General features: G+C 37.5%; 2 protein-coding genes across 2 annotated transcripts; both read left to right on the forward strand.

Moving 5' to 3' along the window:
• The first annotated feature begins 422 nt into the window (after nt 1-422).
• Nucleotides 423-3,771, forward strand: LOC134804448 (geminin-like). Its single transcript, XM_063777486.1, has 5 exons — nt 423-599; nt 731-843; nt 1,459-1,584; nt 2,039-2,165; nt 3,570-3,771. The coding sequence occupies exons 1-5, from the start codon at nt 585-587 to the stop codon at nt 3,642-3,644; spliced, it is 456 nt and encodes a 151-aa protein (XP_063633556.1). The 5' UTR covers nt 423-584; the 3' UTR covers nt 3,645-3,771.
• Nucleotides 3,772-5,018: 1,247 nt separating this feature from the next.
• LOC134803942 (protein disulfide-isomerase A5) lies at nt 5,019-23,611 on the forward strand. The gene is made up of 12 exons (XM_063776770.1): nt 5,019-5,175; nt 5,460-5,704; nt 6,267-6,474; nt 12,980-13,108; nt 14,478-14,578; nt 14,974-15,128; nt 19,380-19,510; nt 20,384-20,545; nt 20,986-21,127; nt 21,299-21,501; nt 22,601-22,772; nt 23,131-23,611. The coding sequence occupies exons 1-12, from the start codon at nt 5,152-5,154 to the stop codon at nt 23,388-23,390; spliced, it is 1,932 nt and encodes a 643-aa protein (XP_063632840.1). The 5' UTR covers nt 5,019-5,151; the 3' UTR covers nt 23,391-23,611.
• Nucleotides 23,612-24,749: the final 1,138 nt, after the last annotated feature.

Below are 24,749 nucleotides of genomic sequence, written 5' to 3' on the forward strand. Positions count from 1 at the left end.
ATTCTACTGTCACGTGATTGAACAAAGTAAAATTATTAGCTTCAATTTATCAATTCCGGTCCAATCACATTAAATGTCAAATAAAGCTGTACAACGAGAACATACAGGGAATAAATGACAGTTTTGACCTTTTTGACATTGGAAAAGGTATGAATACGTTACGTATTACGCAAAATCTTGTGTCCAACACTTAGACAACTATTTCTTTAAATTGAAAGTTAACTATATTTTTTTAAGTTCATATTTTGTCAATGAGTAGTATTTTTACGTATTAGCTCATACCAACTCATACTGAAAGAATAAATTAGTACTAAGTTTATAATTTGAAAATTACTTTGTGGCAAATATATTGGCAGAATAATGAATGGGTGGTCAATGGTTAACCAAACGAAACATTAAAAAAACTACCGGTGTATTGTATTGTATGGTGTAACGGACGATAACAAAATACACTCTCAGCAACAAAAATTTAAACTAAAACAGTTGAATCGAATGATAAGCAGTTAATTCAGTTTCCATTGTTTAACTTACACTTCTGTTAAAGTCACAGACATTCAACTATACGAAATAACACAGCTTTAAAAATGAGCGAATCAGAGGTATGTTTTTGTGTATTATCATATTTATTATGCTTAATGAATTAACACTGGTAGCAAGAGCATTTTTTTCATCGAACTATTACAATGGTTGAATTTCGCTTTAATATTTTAATTAAAATCTAACATTACAGGAACCAAGGCCTTGTCAAGGTCTCACTGCGTTACACAATATCAATAGGCGTACTGGCGGAGCAGCAAAAAGCGGCAAGACCAAAAACAACCTTCTGGAGTACTTTCACCCGAGGTACCCATGTCTACTTAAAAAATAAGTTACTATTTTCGCCTAAGAGCCCCAAGCTGCAGTTATTACTGAAAAATTGTCTTACAGCATAAATGTCTACATCAGTATGTGAAGAGCTTTACACGCCTTATTCTGAGTTTGGTAACTGACAACAGCGACGATACATAGAAGTGAGATGGAGATGTCTCTTGTCTCATGTATAGCATGGCCCATGTCATCAGTTACTGAATTCAGGATGGTGTGTAAAGCTCCTTAGTCTTGTCATACACTTAAAACTGAAATTTGCCTAATAACTCTTAACTTGTAATAGTTAACCAGTCTTTGCATAATTAACACATTGACACTGAGTGCCAGGAACCCGCTCGGCAGTTCATAGTTGCTTTCCTCTACAATGCGGGTGTACCGCTACGAAAATATTGGCAGTGAATGTGTTAAAAGTATAGATAGGGGTATTTTGATTTACTTAATTTGCAAAGGGTTCGCTAAATTTTATCATATAGGAAGTTTCATAGTTGACTGGTGAGTGACGTTGATCAGTCCACTAAATATGGTTGGTGCAACTGGCCCTAATTATTGCGACCCTGTCAATTACTTTACATGTTAACATTATATTTACAGAGACAGTGCACATAGGAAAAAAGTGTCCAAATCTACTCAAGTAAACAGCACGTGGATTACAGAAGAAGATATTTCAAGTGATGTCCCTAGTGAACATTTTTGGCAAAATGTAGCAGAGAAGAGGCGGTATGTAATCTATGAATATTTATAAGCGGCAGACTGTAATAGCTGACATTAAATTAGTATTACATTAAGAGAAGAATGAATGAATGAATGAATGAAAATCTTTATTTCAGGCAACTAATGGCCCATACATAAATACCTTAAAACTAGCATACATATTATATAAAAATATATTTTATAACTAAACTTTAAAAAACTAAACACTACATATCACATATTAAGAGAAGAGTTGTGGCCAATACATTCTATAACTCTTCTCTTTCTGCACAAACTCTACAATATGTTATCACAAGGCAGACTTAATACCATAACATAAGGCATTCTCTACCAGTCTTCTGTCCATTGAATTTAACAAATCAATCAAACTTCATGTAAATGTTTACATGTAAAAGTATTGGACTCTCCATTTTTTTATGATTTTATTTTGTCTCACAGATTTTCACCGTTATTGTTTCAGTGTGGCCTTAGAAGAGGCTTTAGGCGAAAACGAGAGGTTGTGTAAATTGTATGAATCATTGTCAATAGAAAATGATCAATACAAAACTTTACTTGAGGAGGCTAATAGCTTTGTAGAAGTTTTTAAAGTAAGTGCCAGTACTAATAAAATTTGATTATTTAATTTTTGAAGCAAGAGTAGTAGGTTAATTGTGACATTTTCAACCAAAAGGTACCACATTGTCAGTTGTCGATTGTCGATAAGGTTGATTTAAAATTGAAGCTAAATGGAAATAGCACCTTATTTGACAACCAACAATAAGTACCCTTTTGTTTGAAAATGGCATAATTATTGCAAAGGGCTAAGAAGCTTAGGGGTCATCCATTAATTACGTCACACGAATTTCTAGGTTTTTTGACCCCTCCCCCCCTCCTTGTCACACTTGGTCACATTTGGCATACCCCTCCCCCCTGGTGTGACGTCACATTTCTTCAACGAAATCGGCAAATATTTATTTAATATTTTATCAAAATATTTTTGACAAAGGAAATATTAGTAATTTTATAACCCAAAACTGATTAAGAAATAAAATTAAACGAATAAAAACGATTATCGTTTCAAAAACTTGTTATTTAAATGATAATTAACGTATAAAATAATTTAAATACATTTTCGGTTACTGATGAAGTTAAAGTGACGTCACAAAGTTTATGACTCCCCCCTCCCCCTTGTCACAACATGTCACATTTTCTTGACCCCCTCCCTCCCCCTAAACGTGTGATGTAATTAATGGATGACCCCTTAGGCACAATTTGTTTCAGACCAATAGTTATTGGTTTTACAATGGGGCAAAGTTGTTGTTTAACCTCTTGCAATATTGATACCAAGAGCAAGCATAAGATTCCAAAATTTAATCACAAACATAACGAATTTGCAAAAATTGCATCAACTTACCTTACCATTCTTGTGGATAAAATGAAATTTACTCATCGCTTTTTGAAGAATTAAAAGAGGCTTTAGGAGCTGGCGTGATAGTAAATAGTTTTAACAGCTCTGATTTAAATTAGTTGCACCGCAGTACCGTCTATCTTTTTTTCCCCGGGTCCCTGACTTAATATAATAACTTCTAATATACTACTATATCATATTTTCTCAGTTCCCAGATCTTTAGGGAAAGACTTAAGAGCCCATCAACGTGCACACTGGCGCCACTGCTAAATAATCGTGATTATTTAAATTTAACGAAAGATATTAAAAAAAAGGAGGCCGCTACGTACTGTATTTCAAACTAGTTTTTAAGTTGCTGGATTCGTCGATCTATGAACTCAAAACAAAAACGGTCGTTATAACTTTGGACGCATACATTGACGAATCCAGCAACATAAAAACTAGTTTGATGTATTCAAAAGGTACTTAAATACAAAATACAGTACATAGCGGCCTCCTTTTTTCAATATCTTTCGTTAAATTTTAAATAATCGCGCTAGTGTGCACGTTGATGGGCTCTTAATTAAACTCATATGATTTTTTTATATATTTTTTTTTATTACAGGAATTAGTTCGGGATAATGCTGATGATACCGGCATTGACGTTGGAGATTTGAGCACATCTGCTGAAGCAGAATGAATTCTGAAGACTGAGTAATTTTAATGTATATTTTTTTGTTTTACAATTTGTCATTTTGTGATTTGCCTTATTGATGTACCTTATTAATAAATAAATATTGCCTGATTAAATTGTCTTTTATCCTTAATCGTGTTTTATTGATAACATGCGCCTTGATTAGCTGTAAAACGGCTTAACCGGTCATGTTCGCTATAGTTTTCATTGAAAGTATTTACTTGCTTGACATTTACGATTTTATATTTTTTGGACCCGTGGTTCAAAAGTTAGAGGGGGGGGGGGGGGAGGGCATATATGTATTTAGGCTGATTTAGCTTTCTGCCAACAAGCACTTTCGGATTTCGCTTTTCTGTATCTACCAGTAAATTTCTAACTGCAGCCTTAACTATTATTTCAGTATCGGATGTGTAAAATAACCCTCCCTTTTCACACCGGAAGTGGCTTCCTTATTAGGGTTCCGTACTTCGAAAGGAAAAATCGGAACTCTTATAGGATCACTCGTGCGTCAGTCTGTCTGGACTGATGTCTGTCCGACCATTCCCCATTCCCTCCCCCCCTTTATCTCCGAAACTATTAGGTCTAAAATATTGAAAAAAGTATTCAACCTTTACCTACTTATAGATGACAGGAAAACCTATTAGAAATGTGCAGTCAAGCGTGAGTCAGGCTTAATTACTTAGTTTTTGATACGACCCCTACAGGTTTTGAAAACATTTCATTCACGTTCCACATGAAAAAATACATCGTTAAAAATTGAGTAATGGACGGGACCCTTGGAACGCGAGTCCGACTCGTACTTGACCGGTTTTTTTTACTTTCGGCAAGTTCCGCCCCCGACAGACTATCAAATTCGGACGTAGCATCCCTTTTATGAGAAACCATTGTGCATTTCATCGCGGTATCGAATCGGTACCAAATTTTGCAGTCGGCTCTCCAACTATTATCTAATCGGTGTCATATCGATAAGATTTTAATTGCTACTCTTTTTTGTCAGACTGTACGTTATCCTAAAGTGTGAGAAGTCTGAAATGGCCTCGGAGGAAATGGCATTCTTTCAGGGTCATTAAGTCTCACGCTCGCAGCAAAATCGAATTTTGCTCACTGTTTTCAAGAGCTACGGCTAAGGGACAAGCTCCTAAGGAGAATTTGAATAAAAAAAATTCTGTGTTACTAACAAACTGGGTGTGCCAGAGTATACCTACCACAGATACTGCCATTTTTTTAGTTTTCAGAGCAATCTCAGGGACGAGCCGAATGATAAAATGACAGATGATTAAATTGAAGAAGATAACATGTCTTGTCTGTGGCATCGCACATATGACGTGTTCGTTCAGTTCAGTCGCTTCTTAGTTCTTGTTATTTCATTTGCATTATTTGCATTTGCACCCACTGTCACTCCTAATGCAGCTCGCAACTGTACACAGCTGAGTAGGGAATTCATATATTTTAATAAAAAATAGTAAAGTTGCACTATTTTATTAACAAGTGCACGTCGTCCTAAAAAAACATCATGCGCCGTCAGTTTTTTTGGAAGGTTTGTACTGTAAATCTTAATTAGTTACCGGTTTAATTAATGCTATGATTTACTTTCAAAGTTCCTACTAACTGAAGTACTTTAAATTTAAGATTTCATTTTCATAAATAGTTCAGACGTTAATAGGAACTATTTTTAGAATTACTACCAGTTTATCACCGGCTTCATTAACCTAACGGTTAGGTATGAATAATTTATTTATGTATTTTTTTAATACTGAGTTCGTACAGATCCCACGGTTGTATCAAATATGTACGTGTAATAATTGATATTACTTTTTTCAGGTTTCTGTATCATTACTGCTAATATTGGCTCACATATCAGTTCAAGCAAAAAAACAAAAGACATCAGTTATTACAGGAATAGATGAAATAAAAGAATTTAAAAAGTTACTTAGGACTAAGACAAACATTTTGATAATGTTTGTAAATACACTTAAGCAGTCTCAGAGTGTTACGGATGTGTTCAAGGAGACTGCAGATATGATGAAGGGGCAGGCGACACTAGTTATTGTTGATTGTAGTACTAGGTAAGTCTATCTTAATAAATTGGGTGTCCAACCAAAGTTTTGGTTTTGGGGTTGGCAGGTTTTGGTATATGTATAAATCATGTTTTGGCCCAAGGTTCGGTTTCAGCCGAAACCAGAGCAAAACCAAACCTTCATTGGTTTAGATTTTTCTGAGATTGCTAGACAATGAACACTTGGTTTCTGATAAGTTTTAAACTAAGCTATTAAATAACATCAGAGCAAAAAGAATATTCCTATCACTTTCAGAAACATTAAGACTTTCACTGTACAAAAGTGTAACTTTTGTAAGCAGCACTGTAATGGAAAATATGATTTGCATACAAATTATGCATCCCATATAATGTTAAACAGAAGTGAATATCTGGAGGAGACAAAGTGAGACAGTTGTTATCTTGTTTCTGTATGATTGATATATATATATATATACCAATATCTATACCTGGGAAAAGTAAAGCAAGGCTGTAAGAAATGCAATCCAAGTCCAATCTCAGCTAAAATTCCTCTCCTTTACTAATTATTACTAATAATCAGATAATAGTCATATTTCTGCATTTTTTTTCAGTGAAGGCAAGAAATTATGTAAAAAATTAAAAATATCACCTGACAAACCATACACTATAAAACACTACAAAGATGGAGAGTTCCACAAAGATTATGACCGGAGTGAATCAGTTAGTTCCATGACTAACTTTCTCCGGGACCCTACTGGAGACCTGCCTTGGGAAGAAGACCCGGAGGCCGCTGACATTTACCATTTGCAAGATGGAGAGGTAAGTCTTTTTGTAGAATATTAAGCAACTGCCTGGTATTTCCATGAAACTTTTTTCTGGGCTTTGTGGGTAGACTGAAACTAGTCTGTCTTCACTAGACTAAGGCCCACTTGCACCATCCCACTAACCCAGGGTAATGCTGTTAAACCTTTAACTCAGTGTCATATTGTACTGGTAACCATGGTAACACCAGGTTTAACCGGTTAACCCCGGGTTAGTGGAATGGTGCAAGTGGGCCTAAGTTGCTTATGGATTAGCATTGGCAGTGACATTGTATGGGAGCACCATACGTAGCACTTGGTGTGCAAACTTAGCATAGCCAATGTCTCATGGTCATGAATGTAAAGTTTGCACAGCAGGTGTGATGACATTGGTTGTTGACAATATACATACATTTATTAATATAAAAAAAAAACATTTTCCATATTATCTGCATACTTGGCGAAGTTTACTCTGCTTGCATTTGTCTTGTCATTAAAGTATTTAATACAAGAAATACTTTCATTACTTGCAACTATTTTATATACCACGTCGGTGGCAAACAAGCGCACGGCCCGACGGATGTTAAGCGATCACCATAGCCTATAGACGCCTGCAACTCCTGGAGTGTAACATAATTTTAATTCTTAAATCCATTGTAGCCAAAAAAATCTTACCTCTCGCGGTACTAAAGTAGGTATGTACCTGATCCATAGCTCGAGGCAATTAGCAAGCTATTCAGCTTTAATAACTTTTGCAGGATAGTCAAAGTGGGGACCTCTCCCTTCCCCTTTCCAAAAATTTGGGTGAAGATAAATTGAAAGATTTATTATTTATCCTTTGTTTTATATAGATTTAGTATTCCTCATACCAACTTATGGTAGACCGCATTCTTCGTTTTGCATTCGCCATCTAGTTTTAACATTTTTAAACCTCTTCTAAGGCCTCAATATGCTTTATTTAGGCTTTGAATATACTTTTGTAACTGCGGTCAGTCTATCCAATTTTACGTTTTGAAAAATAATTACAAATAGCTATAGTGTGGCAGTTACATATTCAATTCAATTCAATTCAATACCTTTAATGTCAAAAAACACATGTCAAAATATACAATAGGTACACAATAAAATTAAAAATACATAATCCACACAAATTAAAAAGGAATATATACAAATGTCAGAGTACATAATATATACAATGTCCAAAATAGTGGTAAGTATATACAAATGTCAATAAAACTAACAAAAAATTAAAAAATACAAATGTCAAAAAATATTACTAGACTCATTTTACATTAAATTTACAATAAAATTCTTTTACCGTGAAAAAAGCCTGGTCAATCAAAAAATCTTTCAACTTTTTAACAAATAGCTCATAAGAAGCCGCCTCTTTTATTTCACGGCTCAGGCTGTTATAAATTTTAATGCCAACTACCCCCAGCGAGTTGGATGATTTTACGAGCCTGACAAGGACAGATTTAATATCGCGATCTGTTTGCCTTTGATCAGGTCGACGCATAACAAAATTACTCTTGTGCTTAAACATATATTTTGCTACCTCAAAAATGTATAAACAGGGCACTGTTAGAATTTTTAATTCCCGGAAATACTCTTTTGTTGGAGTGAATGGCGGCACCCCAGACAACATTCTAACAGCCCTCTTCTGCAGTATGAAAACTCTATCCCTGTCGGCTGCCAGCCCCCAAAGGTCAATACCGTACACAAGGATCGAGTTTACATACGCGTAATATGCCATACGGAGGTTCTCACGTGAAAGTGCAGGAGCAAGCCGAGACAGCGCAAACGACGCTTTGGCAAGTTTACTAGTAAGTGAATCAATATGTTTATCCCATTTTAAGCCGCAATCAAATTCAAACCCAAGAAACCGCACGTTCTGCACCTGTGGAAGCGTAATATTATTTATTGTTATGTCAAGGGGAGTGGGATACGGTCCTCTTAGCCAGAAATGCATTATCGATGTCTTATTAAGGTTAATCAAAAAGCCATTTACTTGGAACCAACATGTCAATTTTAATAATGTATTCAAAACGTTCCCCCTTAGCTCCTCAAAAGAATCACCGGTAACAATGGCACATCCATCATCAGCAAACATTATAAAATTACCATCTTGAAACAAACTAATGAGGTCATTAACCATCACCAAGAAGAGGAAATTACCAACCGCTGAACCCTGAGGGACAGAACAGTCATGTAGTGTCCTCATCTCAGACTTAGTGGCCCCCCCATCAACCGACACTACCTGTTCCCTGTCCTTCAAAAAAGATTTAATAAAATTTAAAAGACTAGCTTGTACACCATATCTTTGCAACTTATGTAATAATAATTTGTGATCAACCAAATCAAACGCACGGGACAAGTCACAAAAAACTGCTGCAACCATTTTCTTTTGGTCAATATACTGGAGGACACGCTGATTTACCGCACGAGCAGCATCTACCGTAGACCGGCCGTGGCGGTACGCATACTGGTGATCATGAAGTAACTTGTTTCTTTCAAAGTATTCCATTAACCTATTACAAAGACCTAGCTCAGCAACTTTCGATAGTGCCGGTACTAATGATATTGGACGGAAGTTTTTTATTTCTTCTTTCAATCCCTTGCCCTTGTAAACTGGACTAACCTTAACTATCTTTAACGAGCCAGGATATACCCCAATGATGGCACACTGATTAAGCAGGGCACAAAAAATGTCTATGACATTATCAGGGAGTTTCTTTATAAGGTCCGCCGAAATATCATAAAAATCTGTCGAATGTTTAGATTTTATTGCTTTCAATAGTTTTTTAACTTCTGAAATAGTAAATAGGAAAGTATCAATTTTAGACACTACCAATTTTGTAGCCTCATTTAAAAATTGGAGTGCTTTCTCCAAATCTATTTGCCTACATTCTGATTTATTTAAGTCAATGTAATAATCATTAATTTTATCAGCCAGTTGTTTGTGACCACAACAAGATCCAGTATTTGCTACTAATAAAACTTCCATTGGATCAGGTTTACTTTGTTTTTTACACGTTTCAATGTTTATAATGCGCCATAACATTTTGCTAACATCACCAGACCCTTCAACTTTTTTATTAATGAACAAACTACGCTTCTCTCGTTTTAATTTATCAATAATAGTCCTATAATTATCAACAAAATCCAATAAATCCTGATTAGTTGGGAACCGTTCAACTAAACCACTGATGTCATCATAAAATTGCATTCTCATCATAATGTCATCATCAACCCACTTAATTTTAGTACTTTGATTTTGCGGGTACTTTCTTAAAGGAAAATGTATGTCAAAAGAATTCTTAATTATTGAGATTAGGTGGTTCATTTTTTCATCAGGCGTCATGTCAGAGTGAAATAAATTATAAAATGAGCGGTTAGCCATATCCTCTATAAAGTTATGGGTTTTAAGTTGTGAGATATTTCTCCTCATCGCTGGTGGCTTAGAACTCACATTACATAATGTTTTCATATTGAATACTTGAGCGTCATGATCACTAAGGTGACTTCTTATCAGCTGTATGTCCCAGGTACCTTTACTACAGTTTGAGTAAACATGATCAATACACGTTTCAGTCGTTTCAGTAATTCTAGTTGGCAACTTATGCATAGGGCACAGGTTATATTGACCCAATAAGTCCAATAATTCACGTTTTTGCCAAGAATTCCTAAGAAGATCCACATTAAAATCACCCATTATTACTATTGAGTAATCAAGAGGATATTCCTGGAATAATGCATGCAAGAGTAACTCAAGACCACGTACGCACTTCTTAAACCTATTTAAATCCGACGTATACAAACATATTATAATTGTCCTAAAGTCACACAAGTTAACTCCACAGAGTTCAATGTCCATCTCATTCGACATCACAGAGACAAATGTTAACTCTTTACTTTTTATATTATTTGACACATAAATACAAACCCCCCCATTCTCATGATTGGTTCTACAATAGCTAGCCGCCAGATAGTAATTAAATATGTTAATCTGACATAGTTCATAATTCTTCATCCAATGCTCAGAAAGACATATAACATCAGGATTGTTATTCACCTGTAAAAAACATTCCAAAGCAGGCACCTTATTACAAAGTCTCCTAATATTTTGATGGAAAAAACATAAACCATTTATCGAACTTATATTCCCAGCATTACACATTCTATCACAGTATACTGGTTTCTCCCCGGAACCCAAAATAGTGCTATTGCACTCGAAAAAATGTGTTCTCTGTTTGCGTGCCAAGAGATGTTTTTTTAACCATACCGGCGTATGTCGCGGGGGTCATCAACCAGCACATAGAAACATCCAATTCATTTGTCTTAAGTAAATCGGAAATTTTTAATGCAAATTTTTTGCCCAACAAAAACTTACTGTCTAAACATATGTCATCAATGTCAATGTATTTAATATAATCAAAAAACGACGCCAGAAATTTCACTTCATAATCAAGCAGCATAGTCAATTCATCATCAAGAGTAACATTATATGATATACTAGGTAAAATTATATTCGTATTTGATAACATTCCCATATAAAATCCCAACAGATTAAGAAATGATGTTGGATTTCTTTCATTCACGCCACACAACAAAATTATGTAGTCATTTTTGGTAAATGACTTACACATATCTAACGCTGGTTCAATTAAATTATTAAGATTGGCGCCCGGCTTAAACCAGGTTACAATATTATACTTATTACTAAACCGGTGTAGCCTTTTACCTACACCACGGCCACGGTCATCGCTTATCAGTAGGATACGGTGACGCGCAGGGGTAGGATGTCGGTCGGTGCGTGCATTTATCTCGGGAACAGCGGCGGTAGACTGCATCACACGCGGGATTATCGTGTCACCCAGGGTGGCTGCCGTCGGTGCTGAGTTATTTGGACTATCCGGTGTAATGTGTATGCTAACAGGCGCCTGTACAATTGTTTGTGTGGACGGTGGACAACAAGTGAACCCGATAGTGCTTATACCTGTGGTGGTGGATTGCGGCACACGCGGAATTATCGTTACACCCAGGGTGGCCGGCATCGGTGCCGGGTTGTTTGGACTATCCGGTGTAATGTGTGTGCTTAGAGGCGTCTGTACAATTGTTGGTGCGGGCGGTAAACAACAAAGGGACTCGTCAGTACCTATATCCTCACGTGCCCCCTGAGTTTGGGTAATTACGTCGTCAACACAGTGCATTTTAACGATCGGACGTGGCGTTCTACGTGGAGACAAATCCTCACAAGTACGTGGCGTTCTACGAGGAGAAGATTCCCCACAGGTAGCATTCTTATACAGTTCTACCGTTTTTTGACAGATACTCAACTCCCTTTTTAATGTGGTATTTTCCTCTTTTAATTCCTCAATTTCCATATGTGCTCCATCCAGCTCCAGCGTTAACTGGTCCAATTTTAGAGTCGTTTCAATTAACTTTGCATTGAGCTCGTAGAAGGATGAATTTTGGGAGCCATTTGTAGTAGAATAATCACTGGCATTGGCATCACTGCCAGTAGATAAGTTTACCTCTGATTCCTGCATCGATTCCGCACTGGATCTGCAAACTGTATCATTTTGTGCCATTTTTTTTTTTTTTATATTTTGTCGTCTGTTTACACATAAAGATCAGTCTAGGAAATTTGAAAAAACCCGTAACGAATTTTTACTTCACACCGAAAAAACACTTATTTAACCATGTTACCTATCAAAGATAACACTCCATACTGTTCCTTCTAATCACCGTTATCAAAAATATATCACTTTATTGAGGTTTTACTGGTTATTTATAATAAAACACGAATATTTTCTATCAGCTGTTTGGGACAACAACAGTTAGCGATGCGCGCCCTCTAGCGTCATTTCCTTCAATGAATACCTTCATACGCAAACAACTAAAATGTAAAAATAATGTTTAATATCATCTACTTTCTACAACATCAACGATTCTCGTGGCGTTGTATGGGTGTAGTCTTCTTTATTTATTAGACTCTAATATAATTACGAGAGCAAACAAAAATATTATAAAGATATTACAGTCCCAACTGTACAAGATTGCAAAGAAATAAAGCAGTACCCACATCTTAATGTATTTGCATTTAGATTTGCACAACTAGCATGCAGAATGCGCAACCGCTGTAGCTAATTGAGGGCCATTGTTTTAGCTGGGCTGGAGCGAACCCTTATTTCACGCTGATTAGCGATCCAAAACATTATACTGTTCGTTGTAACTTTCAAATTGAATTAAATGTTTTTGTATATTTTCGGAACGACGTTTTGGAACGAATTTCCTTATCGCACGGTACAGACTTGGTGGATGGAGGCTAGGCAAAAGTAAGTGTAAGAGTTTTCCGTCACCACCCTTCCTTAACTTCGTTCCGACCGAGTGTTCCATGTACATGAAAATGATTTCCTCATATGTGACGTGAAAAGCAGTATGTGAAAAGAGTTTTCCGTCACGACCCTTAACGTCGTTCCAACCGAGTGTTCAACGACACTCATGCATTTTTTAAATTTCAGGCATTAACGAAATTTTTGAAAAAAGGCGCTGCGGCTTACAAAAAATGTTTGATAATGTTTTACGCCCCTTGGTGTGGTTACTGCAAAAGTATGAAACCAGACTACGTGTCGGCAGCCGGAGATTTGAGGGTAATTATTTTAATGTTAAACTTATGTAGCTGGGCTCATCTAACCGTTATCTACTTCCGACGCCTTAAAAAAGCTATTGGAACGTTATACATATACAATATAATTATCGTCGGGTGACCAGCAAAAGTCACTAAGTACCACCACAAGTTCATAGCTATAGTGAACCATATATAGTACTAATAGAAGGTCGATTTTTGTTTAATTTTTTTTTAGTAATTAGTGACTTGCTTGTCACCTGACGATATAGCCTTTTTGCTAAGTGCGTGTTGTAGGTTACAGTTAGAAATAGACAAGTACAAACAGCAACACTCCTAACTGTACATCTGTGGACCTTATTATATGTACATGTGTGGGCGATGGTACACTATCTCGCGCATGAAATATTGTCGCAGTGCTGTGCACTAGTGCTAAGCCTATTGGCGAAATATCGCGACGTATAGTTCGAACACGAAAACCGTGGGCTCGTGGCCTGACGAAGGGTGGGGGGAATACTAGCGGTGACATTTCGCTTCCCTGGACCTCGTGTTCGAACTGTAGATTTAGAATACGAAAAACTGCATTCAATGTCTGAATATACCCGCACCCACGGAGACTTCGCTATGAAACCCTATATCTAAGAAATATGTAAGATCTTGCTACTTTTGCTGCTACCTTTATTTACATTGTAAATCTGTTGTTGGATATTTTCTTTTGTGGTGCAATAATAGTACATTATTGTCGAGGCTCGGAAGTAGCTACTTGCAGGCTGAGGATTCGTTTTAAACGGACGACCTTGGGAGTCCGTTTAACTTAATCCGAAGCCAGCAAGTAGCCTTCCAGTCGAGTCATATATAGTGCTTTTCTCAAAAATGGTGCAAGAAATATAAATATCATAGAAATATTTTACAAAAGCAACTTTCTTAAGTATATATTTTCACAGAAAAAAGTAGAAACAATTGAAAAAATTAGCTTTGCCGCCTTTTTATTTTTTGAATAAAAAAATAGAAGTGTATTTTTCTGCCGATAATACGCCAACCTATTTGAGACAGCTAAATAGTCGCGGTACTAATCATCTGTTTGGCTGTTTAATGGGCCTGTGCCTTCATTTGATATGGCCATTTCAACTTTTAAAAAGTTTGGAACTCGACAAATAATGGAATTTGTATGCAACATTGCAGTCCCAAAATCGAGACTGCAATGTTTTTAACTTTTTAATTTTTGACTGACCATAAACTACGCGCTTCGCAACCTATTTTTTAAACGGCAAAGTCGACTTTGCCGTCCATTTTTGAGAAAAGTGTATTTACTTACTTATGTATGATGTCCCTGATTACGTTTCCAATAGTGTAATACTGTGATTATGTTTCCGATAATGTTATACGTGTTTTAGGGTGAAGCTCTACTGGCCGCGATCGACGTGGCCAAGCCCGGCAACGCTAAGATCAGACAGCTGTACAACATCACTGGTTTCCCCACCTTGCTGTATTATGAGTAAGCTCTTTAAGAATTAGTATATCCATATACCACTTTTATAATAAATTCCACCCCTTTTTCACACCCTTAAGCTATGGTTTCCGGGTTGAAAACTATCCTGTCCTTCATCTCAATGTGGCGAAAAATGTAAACCTGACAACTTTTGGCTGCACAATAATGATTCCAAATTAAACTTGGGATTGTATTTAAACTAGTGTTATTTAATTAATGCCGTCTTAATGACGCTACTTATTCCCTAGGAATTTATTTATTTATTTGAAACACACAATCAACCGACATCATAAAGTTACAGTCGCGTTAAAGTAATGTGATCATCTCTTTAAAAATATAGTTTTTAGCAATCCAACTGCACTACACATAAATTGACTAATGGTACGATGTCTGGTAATCAGAAAGGGGCAGCTGAAATTTCCGTACAACGGCGAGAACAAGAGGCAGGCGATCGTGGATTTCATGAGGGACCCGTCATCGCAGCTCAAACAGAAGAAACCTGAGGCCGCCGCCGACGAGAGCTGGTCCGAGGACTCCGACGTTGTACATTTGACAGGTGGGTCATACTCAGATCAAGGAACGAAAAGTGCTAAATGTAGAGAAGAGTAATGTACGATTCCCACTGACTGGTTGGAGTCGGGCCGCACCGGAGCGCATTTTTAATGTGCCTATAATATATTATATTTATTTATTTATTTATTAGAGCTTTCATTTTTCCACAGAGAATTGTATAAGGGGCTGTCCATAAATTACGTCATCGATTTTTGACGATTTTTGACCCCCCCCCTATAATCATCCAAAAATCATGCTTCAAATGACCCCATTTCCTCCTACTTCATGCTACCGTCATCCGATGTCCAGACCCCCCCCCCTAATTTGAAATGACGTAATTTATGAATAGCCCCTAATACACCGTGTTTTTATTGAATTCCGTTAACTTCGGGGTATGGTTAAGTACGTTTAAGAAAACTAAATGGCATAGTTAATTTTGAAATAAAATAATATTTTTTTTGCTTTTTTTTTTAGAAAAAATAATATTAAAAAGTAATTAAATGTAGCATATAGCGTTGTTGTAACACGGGCATTACATTTAACTAAACCAAACAATTGAAATCTGTGACATATCAATGTCAATTCGAACATCGATCGACCGAGATTTTACTTAAGTTTAGTAGCAAATCTCATTCTAAACACTAATCAATATGTAAACCGGCCTTAAGGCAAGTGTACAAGCTTGTAGAGGCCTTATAGGAAAAAAATAAAATATTGATTATCTTCGAAATGGAGTTAATTAGAATATCGGTGTCTTTGGGAAAGTTACTTGATTTAAGCTCAGGTATGCACCCTTGAAATTAACGAGAAATTAACGAAATAAAAAAAAACACGGTGTATATACCTCAATCCAAATACAAGATGGAATCCGACCTGAGCCGTCCGCGTCCGCGAGGAGCCGACCGGCTCGCGGCAGTAAAAATGTGAAATGCGCACCGACTCCGCCCGTTCGGTGGGAATCGTACTGGGAGTAAACAATTGGGAAAAGTTAATGCGAAAACGATCAGCCGATTCACTCTTTTATGGGTCACCCTAACATGGACTTTTATTAGACAGTATTGGATAACTTCGATCAAACAATGTTGAAAAATGATTCAGGTAATCATTTACAAACGATGCTAGATTTTTTTACACCAACTGGTTCTAGTTACGCTTTTGTTTTTTTTTTTAGAATTATTCATCATCGAGTCTTATTGTTCATAAACAATAGCTGGTATATTAGTGCACGACACCTTGCATTTTGTGACTATGCGCTGAAACTTGGCACAGTTGATTCTTAGCTGGTCATGAGCAGATACAGACCGGGAGCCGTTGAGAGCCACCTCTCATTTCGTCAAGTTCGACGCTGCGGCGCTTCACTTGGAGCAACATTTCTCTAAAACTATACCTATTAGGGCATCTAATATATCATTTTCGGATAAATTGAGGATGAGGAATCTATTTTTAGAACAAAAACAATGCATTTGCAAAGACTAATAAAAACGTATTTTTATTATTTTTATAATCACCATTTTTTTTTAAAGTGTAGCTGGAATCTGAAAACAAAAAATACAGTCGTAAAGCTACACTTATTACGTTTAATAAAATATATATTTTTATTATACAAAACCTGTTGATAAATGGGAGATAAAAAATAACATTATGCGTGGGTCAGAGTGATCTCAATGCAAAATATTATTAAGGTGGGAAAGTTACTTATAATTTGTACTACAATCGTTTTTTTTTTAGTTTATCGTAAATAATTCGTAAACGGTAGCACACAGCACAAAATTATCTTTTACGTTAATAATCTGTTTCAGATTTCTTATAAAATAAGTGCTACTTTTTTTCGGTAGGATCAATATTAAAAAAAATATTGAAGGGAGAAAATCAATTCTAAGGTCCCCTTTTTTAGTCATTCGTAAATAACTCGTAAACGATGGTCAATAGCAAAAATGTTTTATTACGTGAATAATCTAAATAAAATTTCCTACAAAAAAGGTTATTCAAAGTTTTTCGCTAGGATCAATATTAAAAACGATATTAAAGAGAGAAAATAAATTCTCAGGTCCCCTTTTTAATTATTGATCCTAGCGAAAAAGTTTGAATAACCTTTCTTGTAGGAAATTTTATGTAGATTATTTATGTAATAAAACATTTCTTGGTATTGGCCATCGTTTACGAGTTATTTACGAATTACTAAAAAAGGGGACCTTAGAATTTATTTTCTCCCTTCAATATTTTTTTTTAATATTGATCCTAACGAAAAAAAGTAGCACTTATTTTATAAGAAATCTGTAACAGATTATTTACGTAACAGATAATTTTTTGCTGTGGGCTACCGTTTACGAGTTATTTACGAAAAACTAAAAAAAAAACGATTGTAGAACAAATTATAAGTAACTTTCCCACCTTAATAAGACTTTGCATTGAAATCACTCTGACCCACGCTTAATATTATTTTTTATCTCCCATTTATCAACAGATTTGTATAATAAACTATATATTTTTTTAAACGTAATAAGTGTAGCTTTACGACTGTATTTTTTGTTTTCAGATTCCTCCTACACTTAAAAAAAATGGTGATTATAAATAATCTAAAATACGTTTTTTAGTCTTTTCTACTTTATTCTTTTTTTTTGTTAGAAAGTGCATTGTTATTGTTCTAAAAATAGATTCCTCATCCTTAATTTATCCGAAAATGATATATTACATGCCCTATTAAGGTATAGTTTTAGAGAAATGTTGCTCCAAGTGAAGCGCCGCAGCGTCGAACTTCCCCCCTCCCCCCCACGAAATGAGAGGTGGCTCTCGACGTCTCCCGGTCTGTATCTGCTCAAGACCAGCTAACAATCAACTGTGCCAAGTTTCAGTGCATAGTCTCAAAGTACAAGGTCCCCATACAACGGTGTGCACTAACAAACCAGCTACAAGAGCACATCTCTCTTTGTTTGTATTCACTTTTTTTTTTCTTTTACAAAAATGCTGGCAGGTACGAGCTAAATATTATTCTCAATGAGTTGCTGACAGCTGACATGTTGTCACAAACGCCGTTCGTTTATGATTTTTGTAAATATGTTTATGAAGTTTCGAAATAATCCATTTAAATCGTGTTGTGGCTATTTTAGGGTGACAAGGTGCAAGCGTTTATAAAAATAACTAATTACATTCCCGATTAAGTTCCTGAGATGTGTGCATCAACAGCAAGAATGGCATTACTAAGTATAGGTACAATTAGCTTGTGTTTAGTGTTTTATCCTATCCTGTAGGGTTAATGCTCAATAAGTTAAATTACCCACTTGCAAAAGCTCAATAAGATCTTAGCACAACTATTGTGAAAGCTAGCAAAAGCGGAAATATTTGACGAGTACCTAATATAATACTAAACTCTCGCGTTTTGTACACATATTTAATTACACAAACGGGTCTACCGCGATATAATTTCATTGTTTTTACCCTTAATTCCGACGTTTCAGCTGAGTTGCACCAGCTGTGGTCACGGAAAGACTCAATGAAATTATATCGCGGTAGACCCGTTTGTGTAATTAAATATGAGTACCTAATATTTAAGGAGCCGAGCAAAAAAAAAAACGAAAGAGATGTTTTGCAAATCAGGCGGGACGTTTTATGATCGAGCCAGGGTCATAACAGGGTATCATTGGAACATTTTTCGAGTGGGTTAGCTTTAACAGTCTTTTAAGGTAGGCATAATTGTTTATAACTTCAGTTTTCCAACTTTGTAAGTAGATTCGTTAGCTATCACGTGCCTCGGAGAGCAGAAAGTAAAAAGTTCGCGATGCGGGTTCTCGATCGATTGTCAGGTTTGGCTCTTTAACCCTCTCTAGTTCGGTTTTACGAAAAGTCTGTAGTAAAAGAAGACCGCTTTTGCACTATGCCACTAAGGGCCACTTTCACCATTCACTAACCCGGGGTTAACCGATTAAACCTGGAGTTACCATGGTTACCAGTACAATTTGACACTGGGTTAACGGTTTAACCGGTTAACCCCGGGTTAGGATGGTGCAAGTGGCGCTTAAAAAGAGAGTAATGTTGACATGATAACATTCGAAAGAAGACCGCTTTTGCACTATGCCACTAAGGGCCACTTGCACCATTCACTAACCCGGGGTTAACCGATTAAACCTGGAGTTACCATGGTTACCAGTACAATTTGACACTGGGTTAACGGTTTAACCGGTTAACCCCGGGTTAGGATGGTGCAAGTGGCGCTTAGAAAGAGAGTAATGTTGACATGATAACATTCGGTGTGTCGCAGAGGCCAACTTCAAGTCCGTGTTGTCGGCGGCCGAGCATGCGCTGGTGGTATTCTACGCTCCTTGGTGCGGTCACTGTAAACGCATCAAACCAGAGTTCGAGAAAGCTGCCACTAAGATAAAGTCAGACCAGGTAGGTCCAATATACTTTCAAGCCTTAATAAAATAAAGCTTCTCGCTTTATCAAATACCCGTAAGTTCCCAATGGGAACAAATAGGAAAGTCATTTTTGTTTCGATTGGCCAATTTGGACGAAATAATACCTAACTGTTACCACTGGGGACAACAAGAAAGAAATATTTTCCAGTCGTTACCACTCTGCTTAGGAGTGCCATTTTTAACACAACTCTTATAACAATAACAAACTAACAATGCGATAAAATCTTGTAAGTCGATTTTAACCTGTTTCTTATAGCCATATCGAACTGAAACTTTGCAAGCACTTATAATTAATTAATTATATACACATGACAATGCAATAATTTGATACCATCCAGCTGATCTGATAATGGAGCCAGAAGATGGATAGTGGAACTCTTCGGCTGCTACCCTCGATTTTGAACTTAAGATTCGTATGGCTAATCGAATTCTTTGGAGAAGTTAAATATAACCATTAATAAAGGTATGTTGAGATGGTTTGGACAAGTGTATAAGGGAGAAGTGGAAGTGGGAGTTGGAAGGGGTAGACCTCGGCGGACTTTCTCTGATCAGATCGGGTAAATCCTGAAGAAAGGCCAGGTCAAGAGCACCCTAAACCGACGAGCGTGTATGAGGAATGTTATGAAAGTGAAGGAAGCGAAAGAGGTATGTCAGGATCGTAGCAAGTGGAATCCGTGGTCTCTGCCTACCCCTCCGGGAAATAGGCGTGATTATATGTATGTATGTATGTATGTATGTAATAAATAGTAAAAAGTGTACCTATTTGTTTGTAGAAAAAAAACAAAAAGCACCATTTTTTCGAACTTTAGTTTAAGGATTTGTTAACTTTCACATAATTATGTTACAGATAAACGGTATACTGGCCGCCGTGGACGCGACGAAGCAACCGGAGCTGGCGTCGGCCTACGGCGTGAAAGGCTACCCCACACTCAAGTACTTCCACAACGGCGAGTACAAGTTCGACGCCGGCCACGCCAGGCAGGAGGACCAGATTATTAGCTTTATTAAGGTAACACATTACCATTCAAAGTTGTCACACCTATAAGGGTGGTATTCCACCTGTCCAATGTGCATTGCGTCGCACTTTTTCACTAAATGTGAGATGCAAATACACATTGGACAAAGAAACTGGCCAGGTGTAATACCACTCTAATACACAACACCGCGCTTAGTTTTTGCAACAGCTTAATGATAATGACAAGAATTTGTTACTAAAAATCATTTTCTATATACAACAGGATTTTGGATATATAAAATATCACAAGTGAATTTAGATTTAGTTTATAACCGTCAAATGTGGACATCTGGGTGCTAAGAGGTTAACACGAGGGCCACGCCACGGACCGCACGCCCTACATTAACGCCGACCGCCATTTATTTAACCAAAATATGGCGGTCGGCGTTAGCGTGCGTTTCGTGGCGTCTGCGTGATTGGGGCAATATGCGCAGGACCCGAAGGAGCCGCCGCCGCCGCCGGCGCCCGAGCGGCCGTGGGCCGAGGAGGAGTCCCCGGTGCGTCACCTCGACGCCGCCACCTTCCGCACCACGCTTCGGAAGGTCAAACACGCGATCATCATGTTCTACGCTCCATGTAAGTACCTCAACCTTTAGGAAGGAAATACTACACATTTTTTATATTTTTAAACAAGCACTAAATAATCCAAGAAACCCTTAAAGTGTTTGGTTGAAATCTCACACAGGACATGATCAACACGATTTACCAAATTAATTTTCCACTTTAGTGATTGATGTAATATCGCAGGGTGCGGGCACTGTAAGAGCACGAAGCCCGAGTTCGTGAAGGCGGCCACTCGGTTCGCGGACGAGTTGATGGTGCTGTTCGGCGCGGTGGACTGCACGGTGGAGGCCAAGCTGTGCGGCGAGTACTCCGTACGCGGATACCCCACCCTCAAGTACTTCAGCCACTTCGACCGCCGCGTCCAGGACTACACCGGGGGCCGACAGGTACACCACCGCACACGTGATGACAAGCGTTTATCGATAAACGCCAATCGAAGAGTAATGTATCGACATGACAGTTTCGACTGGCGTTTATTATAAACGATTCTCACTTGTCTAGGGTCCCGAGAGTTGATTGATGTTGAAGCGAAGTAGTGTGAAGAGTATGCCGGCGCGATTAGGGATTACGTATACTCTCATATATTTCTGCCATTTTGTGTCATCTAGTAAAAGTATTCTCTTTTCTGACGTTCAGAAGTACGTTGTAGCTCGTAATATTAGACAGTTAGGTACTAAAATATTCACACCTCAGTAAACAAAAAAAAACAACGGGTTGCACTCCGGGAGTGCCGGCAGAAGTGAAAACTCAACGACATTGTAACTCAAAATATTAATAACAGGGCCATATAATGCAAAATGTCTGCAGCACTATGTATAATTGAGGTTAACGCCATCTAGCGTTGTATCGTCGCATTACTTGAAACCCCTAAGCACATCACTGGGTACTACTGGTACTACCGTTATATTAATACCAGTTTGAGGGAAACTCACTAGATGGCATTTAAATCAAAAAACAATGACATTGTCCGTCACACATAACATAAGTCACGCAAGCGCCCTGCGCCGCCTACATGAAACAGCAGGCTCAGGCATACATTTTCGCCGTGCGGTAGAAAGAGAGGAAAGACGCCTTACGCTGTCTCGAGTTTATCATTTTTTCCCCACCTCAAAAAGTGCACAGCGCCGCTAAAGAAGTTTTCACTTAAAAAAATAATTAAAAAACAGCATATGTAAAAAAAAACGCGCTCTGTAACAATGATTGTCCCTTTATTTCCTATGTAATTAAATTATGAATAAAACCTTCATTTACTAGCGCATTATCTTAGAGCTATATTCAATCAGAGTAAACGCGCAATTAACGCAGATGGCGCTGCAATAATTAAAATTAGTCATGATATATGCCAAGATCAATGAAACATGATGAAACATAAACCACAGAGTGAGTTCCTGACAGTTGCAAACAATTATAAACTGTGGGTTTTTAACCTAATTATTCTGACTAATGCTTTGAGAACTCGATGAATGATTTTGTCTATCGTTGCAGGAGGCGGACTTCGTTTCATACATCCACACCGCGATGGGCGAGACGGCCCAGAAGGCGGCGGCGTCGCCGCAGGCGGCCGGCTTCGGCGGCAGCGTTACGCTCGCCTTCGACGCGGACTTCGAAACCACGATCGGATCCAGCAAACCGGTTTTCGTCATGTTCCATGCCATATGTGAGTTACACGTTTCATTAATTGTTGGAGTCTTATTCTTGGTTCAAGTCAGAGGAATTTAGTCGGAGGTAGCGAGGTAGCGGTATGCTCGCCTTCGATTCAGACTTTGAATCTTATACATCGACTCGTATTGCGTGATGAACGACGTGCAAGCCATCGGCATCGGTCGATGCTCACGTTCGCCTGCAAGCACTGTTTTTAGCACAAATCTTATTACCTTTGTTACTCACGTAACTCAGTTTAAACTCAAAATCGAAAGGCAAGACTCACACACAGACACTACATCGGATTTAAGCATGTTAGTCGCCACAATAGCGCGTACGCAAATATCATTGTTGACGTAACTTTTTTGTTCCAGGGTGCGATCACTGCGTCGCTGCGAAACCGGCTTTCAGTAAACTAGCGACGGCTCTAAAGACAGAAAACTCTCCAATAACAGCAGTCGCGGTAGAGGCCGACAAGAACCCGAAAGCCGTGGACCTCGCCGGCATACAAACGTTGCCCACCTTTAAAATATTCGCCGACGGCAAGCTCATAGCCGACTACGAGGGGGACCGCACCGTCGAAGACATGTTGAAATTCTGCAAGTCCCATGCCAAAGTAAAGGACGAGTTGTGATCGTTGTGATATTACACACTCTTTTTACTGCAAGTCATGGTGCAGTATCACTTGGATCAATACTATTCCTTATACTTATTTATCGTTAGTAACATTTTGTCATTAGTGAGCGATGAAATTATGTTAGTACTCGCTTTTGTTGTTGATGACGTCCTGTAACCGGTCTTATGTTTTAGAAATTTTAACACAGACATAGTGCATATTGAATTTTTTCATCACACTTGCTCGGAAAAGATGTATTTACACGTAGGGCTTGCGGGCGGGAAATTGAATTTTTCGCCCTAGGGCGGAAAAAATCTTTTCCGAGCAAGTGTGATGAAAAACACTTATTTACACGTAGGGCTTGCGGGCGGGAAATTGAAATTTTCGCCCTAGGGCGGAAAAGTGTTTTATACAGAAGTTTGTTTTTATTAATTCTCCTTTTTTTCCTTACAAGTGTGATGAAAAACATTGTGTGTGCCACGGGCGGTAAAGAAATTCCGAACTCGTGAACATTTTAAGCCCTCGCTTCGCGTCGGGCTTAAAATTGACACTCGTTCGTAATTTCTTATTTCCCGCCCTTAATACACAATGTACTATTACATTACAGTAACTCCAGTTGGAATCTTTACCTGTCTCTTTCGTAAACATCTCAAAGTGAAGTTCTGGAGCGAGGTAAATTTGAAATATTATTTGAAAATGAAAAAAGAGACCGTTTTTATCCACTGTAATTAGAATTAGTAACTGATTATTGTAGTGTTGAATCTAGATTTTTTTTACAATGTTTCCCTTTCGACCCATACTTTTAATTTTAGATGACATCAACTGGTATGGCGTGTAATGTAAGTACTGCAGATTACAAAGTTCCCATTATACAAGGTCGAATTACGTGATCATTTTACTCTGTTACTGTCGTTTTTCTTATAGTATTTATAGTATATATTGTACTTAGTACCTAGGGGCTGTCCATAAATTACGTCATCGATTTTTGACGATTTTGGACCCCCCCCCCCCTATAATCATCCAAAAATCATGCTTCAAATGACCCCATTTCCTCCTACTTCATGCTACCGTCATCCGATGTCCAGACCCCCCCCCCCCCCCCTAATTTGAAATGACGTAATTTATGAATAGCCCCCTATATGAAATCCATTAAATATTGAATTGTAATAAGTATATCATATTTTTTATCAGTTGAAGTCATATATCACAATGTTTATACGTAGTAGAAGCCATTTTGTCCTCATCATTTTGTTATCATAGTACAAGTCATCACAATATTATTTTAAATAAGTATATCAGTCTTAATCAATCATGCTTTAAACTATATTCTAAGAGAACTGTCTAGAACCCTAATGTTCTGAGCGTACCTATAGTATT

This window comes from Cydia splendana, chromosome Z (genome assembly GCF_910591565.1).
Source record: "Cydia splendana chromosome Z, ilCydSple1.2, whole genome shotgun sequence".
NCBI lineage: Eukaryota > Metazoa > Arthropoda > Insecta > Lepidoptera > Tortricidae > Cydia > Cydia splendana.

Coding starts and splice junctions, on each gene's coding strand:
- LOC134803942 (XM_063776770.1), top strand. CDS start 5,152: ATGCGCCGTCAGTTTTTTTGGAAG. Junction 5,705..6,266: donor ATTGTTGATTGTAGTACTAG/GTAAGTCTATCT, acceptor ATTTTTTTTCAG/TGAAGGCAAGAAATTATGTA. Junction 14,579..14,973: donor CCCACCTTGCTGTATTATGA/GTAAGCTCTTTA, acceptor TCTGGTAATCAG/AAAGGGGCAGCTGAAATTTC.
- LOC134804448 (XM_063777486.1), top strand. Junction 844..1,458: donor CTGGAGTACTTTCACCCGAG/GTACCCATGTCT, acceptor TTATATTTACAG/AGACAGTGCACATAGGAAAA. Junction 1,585..2,038: donor AATGTAGCAGAGAAGAGGCG/GTATGTAATCTA, acceptor TTATTGTTTCAG/TGTGGCCTTAGAAGAGGCTT.